This window comes from Phocoena sinus, chromosome 12 (assembly GCF_008692025.1).
Source record: "Phocoena sinus isolate mPhoSin1 chromosome 12, mPhoSin1.pri, whole genome shotgun sequence".
NCBI classification, from domain to species: domain Eukaryota; kingdom Metazoa; phylum Chordata; class Mammalia; order Artiodactyla; family Phocoenidae; genus Phocoena; species Phocoena sinus.
In genome coordinates this window covers 26,844,145-26,863,988 of record NC_045774.1, presented here as the reverse complement: position 1 = coordinate 26,863,988, position 19,844 = coordinate 26,844,145, and the positions used below count along the sequence as shown (strand labels likewise).

The following is a 19,844-nucleotide window of genomic DNA, read 5'->3' as shown; positions in this document are numbered from 1 at the left end:
TAAAGAACTGTTTTATTCAAATACCAATAACACTTCCATACAAAGGCTGGCTGAAAGCAATTAAATAAATCAGTTTATTTGTCCCACACAAATTTCTGATAAGAGTAGCTTTATCTCTTTCTCTCAAATGTAATTAAAAAAATTTTCCTTAGGAAAGGATGGCCATAAAATTAAATCACCAGATACCAGTAGGACAAGAATAAAAATAGTGTAGTGTGAAAAATGTCCAACACAACACTGCCTGCTGAAAATAAACTTAATGCAAAGAAAATAAAATAGCAGAATACAAAGAGTAAATAAAATAATCTCTTCATCAACTGCTAATATATGTTGTAAATAGTACCAAATCAAAATGTTTAATTAAAAATACGCCATCATGAAATGTATGATACATTAATTAAAGGGGTACATCTGGGGCAAAATTAAGTAGGGGTTGCTTAAAGAATTGTTCCAGGTGAAAAATAGATTTAGACGGAATTGGGGAAAATCCCTTAGTACTATTTCAGAGTATTCTGGAAAGGGATAGCCTATCAATCCCCAGCACAATGCCTGGCATACAGCAAAGGTATTTGCTAAATGACACTCTGCAGATTTTTTAGAGAAAGTCATATAAGCTTCAGATATTCAGATAAAAGCAAAATACTACTAAATTTTTTTTGGCTTGGATTTTGGGTTAGAGATCTTCATATTACCAATTCCTAAGCTACTAGAAGTATGGCTCTGGGTTTTAGGACTCCACGTTCCAAGGTTGGCTTTGATTTGGGAACTTGAAAGTATAGATGAGAAAAAGCCACAAAGAGGTAGATGGAAGGTTCGCAAAGGAAATGAATGATATCAGGTTCAGCATGAGTTATGTGCTGAACTGTTAATGCTTTTCAAAGAATCACACAGTGTAGAATCACTTGGCCTTGCAAAAGCATTTTAGGCAATCTTTTTGGATGGAGGAAATACCCTCCTATCATTAAGTTCCTATAATGGAGAGAATGCCAGGAGACATGCTGAATTTTGCAGACAAATACGGTAAGTTTTCCTTCCCCTTTTCCCACTTTAATTGATATCATATCCCAGTGAAAGAGGATGGCAATTTTTGGTGATAGAGAATTTCTACTCAGAGTACTTTCAGTAGGCAGCGTATTTCTAGTTGGAGACAGGTGTGCCCAATGAAACCCCCAATGGTGACACAGCACGAGGGCTGTCCATACCTTATGCAATCTCCTCTTCTTTCTCCAGTGTGTATACTGACAACTTCCTATTAACAATAGTCTCCTCAACTGCAACTCCAATCGGAGCTCAGAAATCAACACTAAGTTTTTCCCCTATCTGTGTATCATCAAATTTCCACATTGAATTCCAGATAAACCTCACAATGTAATTCGTCACTGTTACATAATTACTGGACTAACAAAAACATCCTTTCATAAACATACACCACTTGAATTTTTTTTTTTTGGATGACGGAGAGTTATCCCTAAAACTCTGGTGCCTAGAGTAAATATTTAGTAAACAAGTGAGGTACCTTCAGTGACTGCAGAGAGTCTGAATTAATATCACAGTAGAGGATGATGTTGTTGGCCATGCTGAAACTTTCTCTCACTCCAAGGTGGTAAAATAAAGACGGCTGCCGGAAGGCATCACTCATCTCCACCACGGCAATATCTGCAAACAGAAAACAAAGTCCCCCAAAAGATGACACCTAAATAATGTCCAGTAAGCACTTTTCGGTTTCAGTTACTTAGTATTCAAAGAGGAACTGAGGAAACCATAGGGACTTTCCCTCTTCATTTACCACTGACTTTTTAATTAGCAGTTCTATCAGAAGTGGTTTTACAAACTGCAGCAAAACTGCACTTTTAAAACAATAACGGGGTCATATAATTACTGGAAACTAAGGAGAGTCTGCAATGGTGGGAAGCAGGACTTATTCTCTCTGTTAAATTTCAACACTGAAAACAAGTTAACAAAGGTTCCAGAAGCAGATCCATGGGAAACAGAAGCAAGTAATAAATGTAAAATGAGATTTATAAAAGCAAATAGGTAAGATGATGACTCAATTCAGAGCTGTATTTTATAATAATTAATATCTAGCAAGTCCTTAGCAAGTATAATCAAGAAAAAGAAAAATCAAAGGTATAGAAATTATGACTAAGAAGGAGAATATAACCACAGATACAAGTTCTTCCAAAGCTCATAGATGACTAACACCAGGGTGGCATAAACTTGATACCAAAATTTGACAATGTCCCAAAAATAAAATTCAGATTAGTCTCAAACTCATTTATGTATACAGACAAAAACATGAAAGAAAACTGAGCAAAATGCATCAAGCATTATACTATAAGACCACTAGATCATGGGTTTAAAATTTATTTGGGGAATGCAAGGATGGCTCAATGGAAAAAAAATCATCAGCATTCCCAAAGATGCCCCAAGTATTGATACTTTAACTAAAATTCAAAATCCACTTCCATTTCTCATTAAAAATAACGGCAAACTGAAAATATAAGGGCACTTCTTTAAAATGAAGAATAATATATATTTCATAACAACTGCCAACTTTGTACTTACAGGTATTCCCATGAAAATCAGGAAAAAGACAAGACTGTCAACTATTCTCACTACTAGTACACTTTCTGAAAATCCTAACTAATGCAATAAGATTTCACAAAGTATGGAAACGTAATTCTATAAAATAAAATACATAATTATCATTACTTGCAGATGTTACAATTACCAACCAAAAAAACCCAGTAGAATCAATTAAACAACCACTATGAGTAATAATACAATTTAGTAAGGTGTCAAGATGCAAAATTATGAAAACCAAGAGCTTCCTTTATAATCATAATAAGCTTCTGGAAAATGTAATAGTTAAACAGATCCTACTCACAATTAGAATGAAAATGTTAACATACAGCAAATTTAACAGATGATGCTAATTTGTTTAAAATATGTGCAATACGTGACACATGAAAGGTTAATATCTTTTTAAGTTATCTCGATTGGTCAATTTAAAACAAATAAGAACATTACAATAGAAAATTAGGCTATGGACACAGGCAGGTAAAATCACAAAAGTATAACTAAAATGGTAAATAAACATATAAAAATATTCTACATCTCACTACTAATAAATGCACCTTAAACGAATAATAGTGTCAAGTTTTTTCCCTAACAAGTGGCCTAAGATATTTCAAAATACCTAATGGAGATGCAAAGAAATGATACTCTCACATGCTATGGGGAACATTTTAGGAGACTTGAGTCCTTAAAATTATGCATACTCTTTGACTCAATAATTCCATTCCTAAGAATTTATCCTGTAAAAATTCCTATACATGTAGCAGATTTACTTGTAAGTATATGCACTGAAATATTATTTTTGCAGTAACAATGGAAAATGCCTAAATATCCATCAGTAGAAAAATGGCGAAACACACACACACACACACACACACACACACACATACTGATAAATTCAATTAATGGCACATTATATAACCATTGAAAACTATATTATAGAAGCACATTTAATATTGGGGTAAATTCAAGCTATATTAAGGAAAAATATTAAAATATATACATTATAATGTATAGCATACACATTAAAATATAATGTATACATTATAATGAATAGATTATTATATATATTCTATGTGTATATATGCACATGAATAAAAAAGTTTTGGAAAGTTGTATACCAAAATGTAAACTGTGATAATAGCTGTGTGATGGAATTATGAATTATCTTTTCCTCTTTATATCTTCTATGTCTTTCACAATTTCTATCATGAACATTGATTACTTTTGTAATTTAGGAACCCACCAAAATACACAAAGAACATTGAAGCCCCGTGTGACTGAATGTAAAACCAAAGTGCAGCACTTTTATAAAAGCGACACAGACCCTCGAGAGGCTGTTTGAGACAGTCGGCCTTATCTAATGAATGTGAAATTACAGTCTGCATTCTGTGAAGGAGAAATAAATCAGATCAAATGGAGGCTAAAGACATAGAAGATTGAGTGAGGTTATAAAAGGGGAGGTCAGGTCACAGGAGCTTCAAAAGATGTTTTCAAGGCTAACCATGACTTTGGGGCTCTTTAATACAAATGGAGAGCTTTCTTTTGGGGTCCTTACCATTTACACATCAAAAATCAACACCCGAACAAACTGAGTCACTGCATCCCACCCACACGCCCCATCTGCCTCCTGCGCCCACACGGCTTGCTCCTCCCACAGATGCCAGCCACTCAGTCAGCGATGCTGCTTTAAAATCAAGAGAAGGCATACAGTGTGGCTGAGAGAAACCAAATAAAACAGCTGCCGATGAAAAATAAATGAGAGATATACGAAGAAAAATGCTAAGTTAAAGTAGTGACAAGAGGGAGGAAATGGGTTCTTTCCAGAGAACTGACTCGTGGAATTTGTTGCTAAAACAAAATACAAACGCTGCAGAAGGCTTTCAGATTAAGAGAGAAACGAGACATTTAAAATAAATGGTAAAAGCAAACTGAGGTATATTCACTAGATCTAAACATCTAAACAGGAACAGACCCATTTGGGGATGCAATATAGAACATTAAAACTGCTAAATTGTATAGTAATTTTAAAATACCATAATACCATATGATACCTCAGAAGAAGACAGGCATTTTTCCTACCTCAAATTCAGATAAGTGATTTGTTCTAATGTATTTGTATTTTTTCTTAATATATTTCTTCATTTCCATAGAGGAAAATTTACTCTTTCATCTGCTTTGTAAAGTGTTAAAGCATGTGCCCATTTTTTTATTGTTGAGTTTGTTTTCTTACTGTGAATTTTGTGTGTTTTTATATTATCTGGATATGTTTCCTTTGTCAGGTATGTGATTTACAAATACTTTCTCCCAGTTTGTGACTTACCTCTTCATTCTGTTAAGTGCCTTTAGGAGAGCCGAAGTTTTTAACTTTAAGACCAATTTATCAAAATTTTTTTCTATTGTGTATTGTGCTTTAGGTGTGGTAGCTCAAAAAAATCTTTGCCTAACCCAAGTCACAAAAGTTTTCTCCTTTGTTTTCTCCCAAAAGTTTTATAGCTTTTACATTATACATTTAAGTTTATGATCCATTTTGATTTTCTCTTCCAAAAAGTTTTGGATTTTCTATTCCATTCCATTGATCTTTGTGTCTACCTTTTGCCAATACAGATGTCCCTCGATTTACAATGGGGTTATGTCCAGATAAGCCCATAAGTTGAAAGTACTGTAAATTGAAATACATTTAATACACTTAAACTACCGAACATCATAGCTTAGCCTAGCCTACCTTCAATGTGCTCAGAACACTTGAGTACTGTACCACTAGCCCGGGAAAAGATCAAACTTCAAAATTTTGAATTATGGTTTCTACTGAATGGGTATCATTTTTGTACCATCATAAAGTCCAAAAATCGTAAATTGAACTATTGTAAGTTGGGGACCGTCTGTGCTATGTACACTGTTTTGTCTACTGTAGCTTTAGGGTAGGTACTGGAATCAGGCAGTGTGAGTCCTCCAACTCTTCTGTTTTTAAAACTGTTGTAGCTATTTGAGTTCTTCAATTTGCTTTCCTGTATAAATTTTAGAATCAATTGGTAGCTGAAAGCTATCCATTGATAACTTCAAAATATTTTCCCAGAATTTTGACTAGGATTATGATGACTATAGATCATTTCGGGGAGAACTGACATCTTAACAATACTGAGTCTTTCAGTGCATGAATATGGCATATCTCTCCACTTATTTAGGTCTTCTTTGATTACTTTGTCCATCAGTATTTTGTAATTTTCAACATATAGCTCCTACACATATTTTGTTAAATTTATACCTGTTTCATTTTTGGGTGCTATTGTAGATGGTACTCTTTTTAAAATTGCAAATCCCAATTGTTCATTGTTAGTACATAAAAATGGTTGATTTTTGTATATTGACCTTGTATCCTGAAGCTTTACTAAACTCACTTATTAGTTCAAGGAGCTTTTTTTTTTTTTCGGTACATGCTTTGGGATTTTCTACATGGACAATCATATCATCTGTAACTAGAAATGGTTTTCTTTCTTCCTTTCCAATCTGTACGTCTTTCATTGTTTTTGTTTTCTGGTTGGTTGTTTTGTTTTGCCTTGTTATACTGGCTAGGACTTCTAGTTACACAGCATTTTTTTACACAATAATATTTCATTATCTAACTAAAGAAAATATTATCTTATTATGGCTATCTTCTGACTCTGATGCATATCTTCTCAAAAGTAATAAAATAAACAGATGAAAATTTTTTTCCTTGTGAAATCATCCTAAGACATGCTAAAAATGCATAAGATGATGTAATTAAAACAAACTAAATAAATGCCTGATACTCCACCATTTTTGAAACCCACTTATATGGGGTACAGTTTACCCACTTTATTTCATAAACATGTATTTAGTAATTACACGTGTCAGACATTCTGTGCTTTTTAAATATTAAATCATTTAATCTTCATAATACCCCTTTTGTGGTAGGTAATGTTATTATCTCAGGACATTGAGGTAGAGAAGGTATAAGTAATCAGCCCAAAATCAGTCTAAAAGCGGTAGCGCCAGGATTCAAACCCAGGCAATCTGGCTGGAGAATCCATGCTCTTAATTCTTACATGAGCCACATACTACACTTATAGGATATGGAGGTTCCAAAGATCAGAACAAAAATGAAATGCAAAAACAGATTTGGGGACTGACGCATATACTCCTGTAATGTATTTCATGAGTAAATGCACTTAATAATCGTCTAATTGAGTTTTTGTGGTAATATTGTGCGTAAAATTGCCACATTTCAAAATTTAAGGCTAAGTCAGTCATTTAAAAATATAGGCAAAGACATTAAAATCTCTCACAGTTGTATATAAGGTGTAGTTTCTTTCCTTGTTCCAATTCAATTAACGCTAAATGGAGCATCAAATTAGGTTTGCCAGGAGTTTATCAAAGCATAATAAATTTCTAGGACAATCACATAAGACTGTCGTGAGTAATTGCATTTTGGTCAGCAAATGGCAGTGGTTCATGGTCTGCGTTACTTTCTATTTAATTTTTCCTTGGTAAACCACATCTGTTAGTTAAATATCTCACAAGAGCTGCTGCTGCTGCTTGTAAAAAGCAGCACTGAAGGAAGACATGAATGTTTATTTCCATCTATTCAGTGTTTTTCCTTAAGCATCAGGATCACTGATGACAAAGCTAGAGCCCAGTAGTGATTCAGCTTTGTTCTGTAGTCTACAAGGTGCTCTAAAGTTTCATAATCACTGGAAACTTCCCAAGTTATTACACAGAACTACGCATCCAGTCATGATGGATTAATCCCCACAATGACCCATTATCTCCAGTTTAATTCAGCAAACATCCTGAGCCATTCTCTGGTAGGATGGGTGACAGAAACCTATGTGGGTGAGGCATCAGCTGGCAATGGAGTCAGAAAGTGGAGCACCTCAAACAGCACCCCTGGCACATCAAAGGCATTATGGAAGAAGCCAAGGAAAGGAAGGGTACCTGGGACTTGGTTGAGAAATACAGAAAACCACACTAGAAAACTACGTCAGTTCCCAATGGGATCCTTAATGGGTGAACCAAGAGAGATTCTCTAAAGAGCAGACACTAACCCCCAAATGATCATCCCTTCCTAATTCTTAAGGGAAGCATAACCTGCATTCCATTGATTTTCCTTTTATGAATGAATAAGGGTTGTTTACAACTAATCTACAATATGAAAATTACTAAAATGTTACTCATAGCCTAAAAGTAGTGCCCCAGGAGAGTATCCTGAAGATTCTAAGTCAGTTTTCTAAAGTCTGGCAGGGATACAATGTTGAGAAGTTGCAAAACTCCTACTGTACGGCTAGAATTGCTGAGATTTTCAGGAAGGATAGAAGAATAATCCATCATCATTGTTGTTTTGAATTGGTCAGGGTTTGGCAATTCCTGCTTTAAATTACTACTCATTTAGCTTCATCAGCACCCTTTTATTTTCTTGTATGTTATTTAGTTAACCCTACTGTGTATAACGATACATATTTGTATCAACAGTAGATTTTGGCCCCCAATTTCCTCATCCCTAAACTCCAATAAATGTATGCATAGTGATTCAAGCATGAATCATTCATATATTGCTCAAGCAAATATATATATAATCTCCCCACCCCAGCCCTAATATGCTTGTTTGATGTTTATTATACTGAGGTATGGGGGGGGTGTTTAACCTGAAAAGAAGCCTGGGAGGTAAGTGATCAGAGGGACGGTTTGCGTTTCCCGAGGGTGGTCTTGTAAAAATGTTGAGAGCCATTGCACCTACCAAAGCGCGGTGGGGGTGCAGGGAGAGAAAAGGGGAGAAGCCTAGAGAGGAAAAAGAAACAAAAGAGAAAGAAAGAGGGGGGAAAGGGGAAGGAGAGAAACATGGAAAGAAGGAAGGAGGGAGCAGAACCAAATAAGATTGGTGGTGTAAGAACTAAAGTCCCCTTGCCTGGGCAAGAGCTGCAAGAGTTCAGTTCACGATGCACCAGCTTGAGAGAATGCAAGGGGGAAAGAGCACACATCCGTAGGAGGTGCCCAGCCCAGAGTGGCAGGACCTAGAACCACAGCTCTCGGCCAGGAGGAGATGCAGCCTCAGAAAAGCACACCGCAGAGCTGAAAAGCTGGAAAGGAAACCTCCCCATCTCCAGTGGCCTCGAGAGGAGTCATGAATATGCAAAAGGCAGGCAAGCTGTTTCATGACTTCCAGTGTCTGAATCCTAATTAGGCTTCTGGCTGGGTGACATTAGACACCTTAAATTCTCTGAGTTTCGGTTTCCTCAACTGTAACTTGAGGATAGTAACACAGGTATTTACCATATAAAACTGTTGTAAGGGTTACATGTGCACTAGGCACAGGAAACTCTCAATATATGGTCATTATATGGAGCCACTACAAAAAATGTTCATAGGAAGCCCTTTGAGCAATTTATCATGTTATTGAAGACAATGAGACTATATAACTCAGTACCACCTGATGAAGCCTCAGATGAATAATTACTCATCGAAGCGATGTTGAAATCAAATTCTGAAGGCATAGAAAGCCAACATAAAGAATTCTGACCTGACTTTACAATCAGTGGTGATCCATCCGTGTCCATGAGTTTTGAGAAGGGGTGCAGCAGGATCAAAATTTTGTGAAGACAAACCTAGAATTTGTGGATGGATGAGTATCACAACAGACTGGAAGGTGGGAAATCAGTTAAGTTAAGGAGTCATTCAAGGGACATGTGCCCCTAAACTAATATAGAGATAACATGGTGGGGAAATCATGGTGGGGAAGCTTTAGAAATTTGGTGGATGCAGGATAATCAAAAAAAGAATTAAAAATGATTCTGTTTTGAACTTGAATGTTTAAGATTGATGACCTGTCATTAACGTAATAAATGACAAGAGGAAGAACCATTTTTTGGGAAGTAACTTGACTTTGGATTGGGACACACTAAACGTGTGTGTGTGTGTGTGTGTGTGCGTGTGTGTATCTGACAGCTGTCACTCTGTAACAAAGTGACAGCTGTCAGATACAGAAAGATGAGAATCAGACTGAGCGATTTAAGAGTCAGAATGATGGATGATAGTTGAAGTAGAATTGTAGATGAGATTATCAACTTAGTATAGAAAGAAGTGAGAAGGCAGCTTTGACTCAGGACATCCTTTCTTCATTATATATCCAATAGAAACACAAATAGATGTTCACCAAAAGACATGTAATGAATGTTTGTAACAGCAGTATTTATAAACCATCAACAGTAGAAGAAATGCCATGTGCTATATACAGACAATGGATACTATACAGCAATGAGAATTTAAAAATCTATAACCCTACGTGACAACACGGATGAATCTCACAAACAGATTGTTAAAAGAAAGAATCCAGATACAAAAAAGTAGGTACTCTATGATCCTGTTCATATCAGGTTCATAAATGTGATATTCAAAATCAAAACAGAGGATTCTTTGGTGGGGGGCAATGGCTGAGAGGGGCTCCAGGGGTCTTCTGGAGAGCTAGTAAGGGTCTGCTTCCTGACTTAGGTACTGGTTACTCAAGCATGTTCATTTTGGTCAATTATTTTGTCCAGAATATCAAAAGAGGGCTGTATTTTGTTTCCTGTGACCATTTTAACAAATTACCACACACTTGGTCCCTTAAAACAACAGAAATTTATTCTTTCACAGTTCTGGAGGCTGGAAGTTCAAAATCAAGGTGTCAGCAGGGCCAGGATCAGGCCTCCTCAGAGGCTCTAGGGCACAATGTGTTCCTTGCCTCTTCCAGAACCTAGAAGTTTTAAGCATTCCTCGGCTTGTAGTATGTGTGCCTGTGGTGTCAAAGTGTCCTCTGCCTCTCTCTTATAAGGACCCTTGTGATGGCATTTATGGCCCATCCAGGATCATCTCATCTCAAAACCCTTAATTTAATCACATATGCAATCAAATTTTCCAAATAAAGTAGCATTCACTGGTTCCTGTGTTTTGACATAGATGTTGAAGCCTACGGGGGAGGGTCATTTTTCAGCCCACTGCAAGGATTATAAAGAAGCCCCATGATGAGGAAGGTGAACTCAGCAGAACCAAAGGTGTTGAGTAAGAGCTAAGGAAATGGAGGTAACAAGCACAGACATTCTCCATCAAGGAAGAGGATTAACACCCACTAAGGTCCAGAGGAGAGATTTTCACATTCAATAAGGAAACTGAGACATCAAACAATTGAAGGGGATTTGAAAGGGCTAAAGGTGTTTAGTTTTAGGATGGTGTGCTCGAACGTTAGTAGAAAGATTAAGATTTTAAAGAGGGGGAAGTAATTAGTGGAGATCGTCTCTACATTTTTGGATAAGACAGATGGGATGGGATCAAAGGTGAAGGGGAAGAGTCAACTTGGAAAAAAGGAGGGATACTTTTAAGAAAAAGGTAATACAAAACAAAGACTGAGAAATAATAAAGTGGAAGGGAGAATGCTGAGATCCTTCAATTCAGGTGAGGACTTTGTTAGGCGAGAGCTCGGGTGCTGGTGGCCAACAGAGAGGAAAGCCCAGCCCAGGGATGGCAAGAGCAAGCCTACATCCTGTGAACATCCCTGGAAACATGCCAGAAGGCGGCACTACCTCTGCTCTGGGAAGTCATGACCCCGGTACATTTCTTCTTTAGGAGAACTTTATGTCATTTGTGATAGTAAGAATGCTAACTATTGCACCTACAGAAGCAAGATGTGAACCCAAGCCTTATAAGAACCAAAAACTATTTTTTTCCTTACTTCTACTGCCTAAGATGTAGTAAAGGAGTATTTGACGAAAAGAGGGACGCCAATTTTATTCTGCTTACTGGCTACAGACAAAAACCTTAACCAGACATGAAAATCTCAATCTTACAAATGAGTATTCTTGGTCACAAGGAAGACTGGGCTAATAAAGAATCCTTCCTTCTTATCAGAGAGGAATTTCAAGCACACAATATTTTGATGGTGGTTTAGTAAGTGTCATTCAGGGAGCCCTGTAAATACTCTAACCAGATTCAATCTTCACGTGAATCCTTCATTATCAGTGCACAAGGAAAGTAGATAAATCACAATTTTTATCTTTGGTGAATAGCAAGTACTTTATAAAGTGATATTTCCTGGTCACAGGTATAGCAGTCCCCTACAATTTTACTTATTAAAGAAATACAAATAGGTCCTACATCAAAGAGTATTAACTCTCTTTCCAAGTTAAAAAAGGGTCTAGGGACTTCCCTGGCAGTCCAATGGTTCAGAATTCCCACTTCCACTGCAGGGGGCACGGGTTCAATCCCTGGCTGGGGAGCTAAGATTCCTCATGCCGCGGGGAATGGCAAAAAAAAAAAAAAAAAAGTGGTGTAGCATGTACAAAACAGGGTCTAGTTTATAATCTAAGAATCTATTTTTTAATGTTATAGCAATTACAATAGACTTGGACAATGATCTATAAAGCGTATGCTATATAAGAAAAGTATGAGTCAGAATTAAATCCAAAGTTATTTATGTGACAGGGCCACGGTGCACCTTATATGCAGAAATGGAATACGAGGCTGTTTTGATGGCAAAAATGTCTATGTCACCGTTGAAAACTATTTTTCTCCTTGAAATTTTTCTATTTCCTGAAGGTATACTGGGTTTAAGGGTCTAGAATCACAAATTTAGATCTCTATAAACTCATTTTATGTACTAAATTTCAGTCCTTAAGTAAGCAATCTATTTTCATTAGATACTGAAAGAGCTATTCAGAAAAATGTGAACAGGCTTTTTTAGAGTTTACTCTAGTTTTTATGGTGGTTATGGTGTATGGCATTTGTTTTTTAGGTCTGTCATATTTAATTTTAATTAACTCTTCATAGCTGTCTGCATTTATGCTTCAGTGAATTTCCCAAGCACACAGAGTAGCCCTCTGTCACCGTAAGACTCTTACACAAGCACCATCCTTACCGACCGGGTTAACTGGCGCTGGCGTTAAGTTGTGTGAGGTTACAAGAGTCCATTTGTGATCATTTCTGTAAAAAGAATCTAACTGTTCCTCAAAGATGTGCATCCTGAGTGACATACTCTTCCCTAGTTGCTTTACACCTTTTCAACTTATTCACACAGAGACAACAGACAGTGGCCAGAGAGCTCTACCTGAACATTATCTCACGTAGTTCTAAAGCAAAAATGGCTGTGGCAATGTCATTCCCATTTAACGCTGTTCTGATTAAGGGGAGATTTTTCTCACTCTGTCTAGGGAAATAGCTGTAGTAAATGTTTGCTATATCTACATAAACAACAATACTGATTAAAGGAGTGTAACACAGGGATACAATCAAGAAAATTCAGACTATGGAAAATTCTACAGGAAAAGTGACCTGGTTTCCTCAACAAAAACATTACAGGAGGTGAGGGAGAGCGATGGAAGGAAAAATTAGATATTAAAAGAGACTTAAGGGATCCTGTCAATTGCAAAGTAGGGACCTTATTTGGATTCTAACTAAAATAAGTGTTAAAAAATCATGACACATAGAAAATTTGACAACTGGCAGGATGATTGATGATATTAAGAAATTATTTTAAGTGTGATTAGAGCCTGTGGTAGGAGCATGGTAATTTAATCCTATATTACAAAAAGGAAGAAAAAAGCTAACTGCTGGCGTATGGGACCACACAACATATGTATGCTTTTTCTTTTTTTTTTTTTTAACACATATGTATTCTTTATCAAAGAGTGTTATTCCTCACACAATACGAAATTTAATTGCAAGCAATAAACACTGTACTGTTCCTGCTGTAGAAGAAAGAACACAGGTAGTAAAATGAAAGAAGCCCAGCTTGCACAGTACCTGTTTGGCAGAAACAGTGACTCACCACGGTAAGCAGGTCAGTTTGAAAGGGTTTTTACTTCTCGCATATATGACTGTCGTCTGTTGTACTCATAAACCCAACTGGATCTAAGAAGTGTGGGTGAGTGCCGGGGAGCTCCACAGTGCTCCAGATTCTTAAAAGTGCAGACAGGCAGAAACCCCCCTAAAGCAGGATTCATCTAGCATGTCTCTAAAAGACACCAAGCTTTTGCTTTCTTTGTAAGCTGTCAAAGCTACTCCCAACACCTAATAAGTAATCGGCATCTAGTCAAAATGTGCGCTATTTTTATTCAAATTTACTTTGTTCTTCTTTTAAGAGTATCTGTAATTCTGTTCGCACAACAGATGTGTAAATATGATTCCGCCAGCAATGATTTCACTCCACAGCTTACATGTTGATATTTCAGTAGAGTACAACAATTCATTTTGGGGTTTTTTAAACACTTCTCTCTGGAAGAGGATCTATTAGAGAGAATGAGTAGAACCGAAACTATTCATTGTTAAATAATCCTTTTATTGCTGTCAGACTTAGGTTGCTGACCTTAACTGACTGTAACGAAATAGTCTGGGTCCTTTTTTTTTGCCTTCTCACTAAAGTTAAATCTGTCAATCTTCAGGAGTTCACTTATGCTCTAGGAGAGTTACAGGTTGTTTGTTTTAATGCAACACATTCATGGGATGACAAAAATGTCACTGAGAAAAGGAGCTGTCGGTCTGTCTCAAAGGCCAGCCACACTAGGATGAAGACAGGGAAGGAAAGACCGCTTTAGCAGCTCTGCAATGGGGAAAATGGGAGACACCTGTTCCATAGACACAGCAACAGGCCGGGCAGCAGATGACATGCGACCCCCTTCCGTGCATTACCCATTAGGTTATGCCCTCCTTAGAGCTTTCCAAGAGCTTCTTATCACACTGCATGGGAGGATCAGGTTTCTTAACCTTGCTTCAATCTCAGTCATCCCAGCGCCCTGGAAATGCTCCCTTTCCTCTTCTCCCACACTTGTTTATTTTAACAAGCATTTATTATCTGTTCTGTGCAAGGGACTGTGAAGAGGTCGAAGAAATCAGCACCAGCCCTTCAAGTGCATGTGAACTACAGAAGTCCAGGGTCAAATGAAACAGATGTAAATAGTCCATTGATTCTGATGGGGGTCTCAGGGAAGGCAGTGTAGGGGCAACGGCGTTGAGGTAAGCCTTGAGAAATGGTAATTTTCAGTACACAGAGGCTGGCAAGGAAGGCCATTTCTAGCTACTCTGTGACTGTGTAATTTAGGAGTTTCTCTCCGCCAGAAGAATTGCCCCACCGCCTAAGAATGGACGTGGGCACAGCCTCCCACGGACCAAGGAAGGGCTTATTGCTCCGTCTACCTGGTCTTCCTGCAGGAAGTTTACAGACAGTAAAATAAACTGCACAGATGTTGTGGGTTTTGTGTTTTTTTCTGGAATTCTTTTCAATAATAACTTTTTTCTCACTAGGAAGAGAGAGATTTCATTTTGCTTGTGCCTTTACACACTCTAAGTTGCAGCACTAAGTGCATCCCCTTCCTCTATGTGTCACTGGGATGCCCATGTTATCCCTCTGCCCTACTCCTTGGTCCAAGGTGAGTTTCACTCCCTTGCGTTTTCAGAGCTCTCTCCGCTCACCATCCGACAGCCAGGGATCTGCTGTCTGTGCGCTGGAAGGTAGCTGATGCCTACAAGCTGAACAGAAAACGCTGGTAAGGAGACAACTTTTAATTCACGCTGCTGATGCAGGAGAGACAAACAGAAACCAACCAACAGAAAAGGCTTCTGAATAAGAGGAAAAAGTCTTCTGGGTAGTGCTCTGGCCGAAAGATATGTTTACCAAACATCACCACAGCCGTGGAGAGCATTCTGAGGCAGTGGGGAGCACAAAACGTGTCCTTGCTAAAGGCATTGACACAGTTAATTTGCTTCAAGGAGAGCTATATATCTCCCGAATTCTCAGCATTTGTTTCTATGTGTATATTAACAACCAGAAACAGAAAGAGCTAAAGAACTGAAATTACAGCGAGGAGAGTTCAGGCAGCACGTGCGTGTCTTCTTGGAGCAGCTGCTGTTGGACTCAGAGTAACCTGTAGCCACGTCAGCTCCGACACACTGGGTACCAGTTCAGCCATCAGTTCAACCCATCCCTGCTACGTGCCAGGCCCAGGGATACAAAAGTCAGACACACACACACACACACACACACACACACACACACACACACGCAGAGTTCCTGTCTTCAGAAAGCTTAGGTTCTAGTGGGAGGACAGAAAATCAAATAATCATACAAAAACAAATGCAAATGATAAAACAGAGGGCGTTTGGAAAGGTACAACAGAGAGAGCTAGTTAGTTGATGGGGCTCCCCTGACCAAGTGATGGGATCTGAAGGAGATGTGGAAATAAAGGGAGATCAAAATAACCGTGGCCTATCAGTAGGCAGTGCTGACCAGGTATTACAAACAGCCAGGTGTCCCTCCTGCCAGGTGGGGGCGGTGGGTAGCTGGCTGGGGTCAGGCTGCCGGAGTCTGCGCTTCATCTGTGTAGCCCTATGCTGGAAACCCACCTTCCCACAGCGGTTTCCTCATCTGTCAAATAAGAACAACAGTCCCTGTCCTAGAAAGGGTTGAACAACAATGAGCCCTCAATGCCTATTAGCCATTATTAGAGAGCGGGCCATGGATTGGAAGGAACCTTCACACCTTATTTCCACCACAGAGAACTGTCCACAATTTATAAATAGGTTCCTGTACTTTTCCTGTTTGATAAACAGGGCATATAAAATCCATAAAATGAGTTTCATTCCCCTCAACAGACTTGCTGCCTTGACAAAGACTCTAGTTAAACAACATCTTCAAGAGAGGCCCGAGACCATATGGAAACAACCAACATTTGTGGTTAGTATTTTGGGGTTTGAAGGAGGCAGACGAGGGCAAATAATTGCAAGGCCCCCAGAAGGTGCTGGAATGGCCAGCCGAGCACATATCCTGTTTTGCTTCAAACAATCCCAGATGATGCCTTCTGCCCCACTGTAATTTCTAGTACAGCGCCCTTCACTCTGTCACCCTGAGCAATGGGGCAGTTCCTGTTCCAGCGTGTTGTCACCTTCCATAGGCCGTGGCAGCAGGGGCTGCAGCTGTCAAAAATCTCAGTAAGAACCGCCCCCCCTCACCCCATTAAGCTTGGCCCTGGGTCTTTCACTAGACAAAGACCTCAGCCCTGGATGTTCTTCAAGTTACTTTTGGACATAAGCTGCTTTTCCAAATCTCCCAGACCAAGGTAATAGGGGAAACTTTGTAAATGGCATGGAGTAGAATCAGACAGCTTTTAAACTTGCCCTCTCGCTACTCCCAATGAAATGCATTTCATTTTGCTGGGATTTTCCCCCTTTTCTTTGGTCATTGTCTGCACTCATGCATGTATGTGTGTGTGGTATGTGTGTGTGTGTGTGTGTGTGTGTGTGTATGTATGTTTCCCTCTTTTTACCTGGCCCCTCTTTCACTCTAATCTTGGTTTTCCTTTTCTGGAATCTGCATCTTCCTCCAAGAGCTTATATTTGTCCTCTCGCCCTTCTGCTGTTTACTTACCATTTCTACTGTAAATACACAAGTCAGGTTCAAGTTTCTTTTAGACTCAACAAACCAGAGCTGGTTTTACAACAGAACACGTGTCCCCTGAGTCTGGGACTAAAAGTCCCAAGTGGTCTTTTGGGAACTGGTTTAAACCAGGCAGCCAGATCTGAGAGACTATATTCTCTCCAGCTATTTCTACTCCCATGTGATTTCTTTCAGAGCACGACTGAGACAATGAAAAAAAAACCAGAAAAATTACCTGAAATTCCACCACCCATAATCATACCACAATTAACCCAGATGCTATTTTGACTATGATTCCTGAATTATTTTATGTTAGCTTGCTTTTAGAAAAAGTATGACACAGAGTATTTTCTTAAACTGCAGATCTTCCTTTTGTACCTATTGTCATAAACAAACCAGACTTGTGAAAGGGAGCTTGAGGGCTCAATAACAAAGGAGCAATTTTCTGTCTTTTATTTGGAGCCTATCCCTCTGAAGAAGAGCTACATTTTTTCCTTTTCTTAGAAATGTGGGTTAAATTAAAATGGTAAATGTTTTTCATTTCTGGAGCCACTATTTACTTCTTCATGTTGAATTCCCAGTAACTGTCATCATATCTCATTAAATATGTACACTTGCTTTTCTATCAATAAGACTGTCTTGGTTAAAGCTAAACAAACTATCAACATGACCCCATCAATGTGACTCTTTACTAAATTTATCAAACAATAAAACTATATACAGGTAAGTGATATAAATTTAAATGTTGTCAACTCTCAGAAATATAGTGTATCTAGTCCTCAGCATTAAAGAAGTAAAGTATTATGCATATTAAAATGATCTGTGGTTAAAACTTATCACATAGAGATATTAAGCGTTTTGGTGTATTTCTTTCTTGGCTTTTCCCTATACAATTATTACACGTACACACACATACGTACGTACACACACCCATATGGTATGGGGGCAAAACTGCAATTATTCTACATATAATGTTCCAATCATAACCACTTCTAATTGCTAAGGTTACATTTAGGAAAGCTTGAGTTTGATGTTCACAATTTGCTGTTGAATCAAAATAATAAAAGTCTGTGTTCAAACATATACAAAAAGCCCCCACTAAAGTTAACAGTACTTGACGGTGAGAAACTTGAAATTTTCCCACTAAGATCAGGAATTGGGCAAGAATGCACCCCCTTCATCATTCCTTTTTAAGACTGTACTAGAAGTCCCAGCTAATGCAAAAAGACAAAAAAAGGAAATAAAAGGTATACTATTGGGAAGGAAGAAATGAAACTGTCTTTGCAGATGACAATTATCTACGTGAAAATCTGAAAGAATAAACAAAAAAACGACTAGAACTTACAAGTGATTATAGCAAGGTTTCAGGATTCACGGTTAATATACAAAAGTCAATCACTTTCCTATATACCAGCAACAAACACATGGAATTTGAAATTAAAAAGAAAATACCATTTATATTAGGACCCTACAAATGAAATACTTACATATAAATCTAACAAAATATGTAAAAGATCTACATGAGGAAAACTACAAATCTCTGATGAAAATCAACAAAGAACTAAATGAATACAGAGATACTCCATTCCAAGTTTATGGACAGGAAAACTCAATATTGTCAAGATGTCAGTTCTTTCCAACTTGACCTATAGATCCAATGGAATCCCAATCAAAATCCTGACAAGTTATTTTGTAAAGATAAAAAAAACTGATTCTATATGGAGAGGCAAAAGACCCAGAATAGCAAACACAATATTAAAGGAGAAGAACAAAGCTGGAGGGGTGACACTACCAGACTTTAAGACTTACTATAAAGCTACAATAATCAAGACAATGTGGTATTGGTGAGAGAATATACAAACAGATCAATAAAACAGAATAGAGAACTCAGAAATAGACTCACATATAGTCAACTGATCTTTGACAAAGAAGCAAAAGCAATACAATGGAGCAAAGATAGCCTTTCAACAAACAGTGCTGGAACAACTGGACATTTGCATGAAAAACAATGAATCTAGACACACAAAATTAACTCAAAATGGATCACAGGCCTAAATGTAAAATGTGAAAGTATAAAACTTCTAGAAGATAACATAGGAGAAACTCTAGATGACCTTGAATATGGCAATGTCTTTTTAGTTACACCAAAGGCATGATCCGTAAAAGAAATAATTGATAAGATGGATTTTATTAAAATAAAAAACTTCTGCTCTGAGAAAGACACGGTTAAGAGAATGAGAAGAGAAACCATAAACTGGGAAAAAAGATCTGTAAAAGAAATTCTGATAAAGGATTGTTACCCCAAATATACAAAGAACACTTAAAAATAAGAAAGAGAACAGCCAGATTTAACAACAGGCAAAAGACCTGAATACACACCTCACCCAAGGAAGACATACAGATGGTATGTGGTATGTAAGCATATGAAAAAATGCTCAGTAGCATATGTCATCAGGGAGAAATGCAAATTAAAACAACAATGACCCCACACACAATTGGTCAATTAATCTGCAACAAAGGAGGCAAGAATATACAATGGAGAAAAGTCTCTTCAATAAATGGTGCTGGGAAAACTGGACAGTTACATGTAAAAGAATGAAATTAGAACATTCTCTAACACCATCCACAAAAATAAACTCAAAATGGATTAAAAACCTAAATGTAAGACCGGATACTATAAAACTCCTAGAGGAAAACATAGGCAGAACACTCTGAAATAAATTGCAGCAATATCTTTTTGGATCCATCTCTTATAAACAAACGGGACCTAACTAAACTTAAAAGCTTTTGCACAGCAAAGGAAACCATAAACAAAACGAAAAGACAACCTATAGAATGGAAGAAAATATTTGCAAAT

At 37.7% G+C, this 19,844-nt stretch overlaps 1 protein-coding gene across 2 annotated transcripts in view; it reads right to left on the bottom strand.

The window, feature by feature from the left end:
• The window catches only part of MAP3K5 (mitogen-activated protein kinase kinase kinase 5), a 224,254-nt gene that overhangs the window by 155,869 nt on the left and 48,541 nt on the right, over positions 1 to 19,844 (bottom strand). For both annotated transcript variants that reach the window (XM_032651201.1, XM_032651202.1), the window contains exon 2: positions 1,517 to 1,656. In XM_032651201.1, the coding sequence (XP_032507092.1) occupies positions 1,517 to 1,656 (140 nt within the window). The remainder of the gene's footprint in view (positions 1 to 1,516; positions 1,657 to 19,844) is intronic.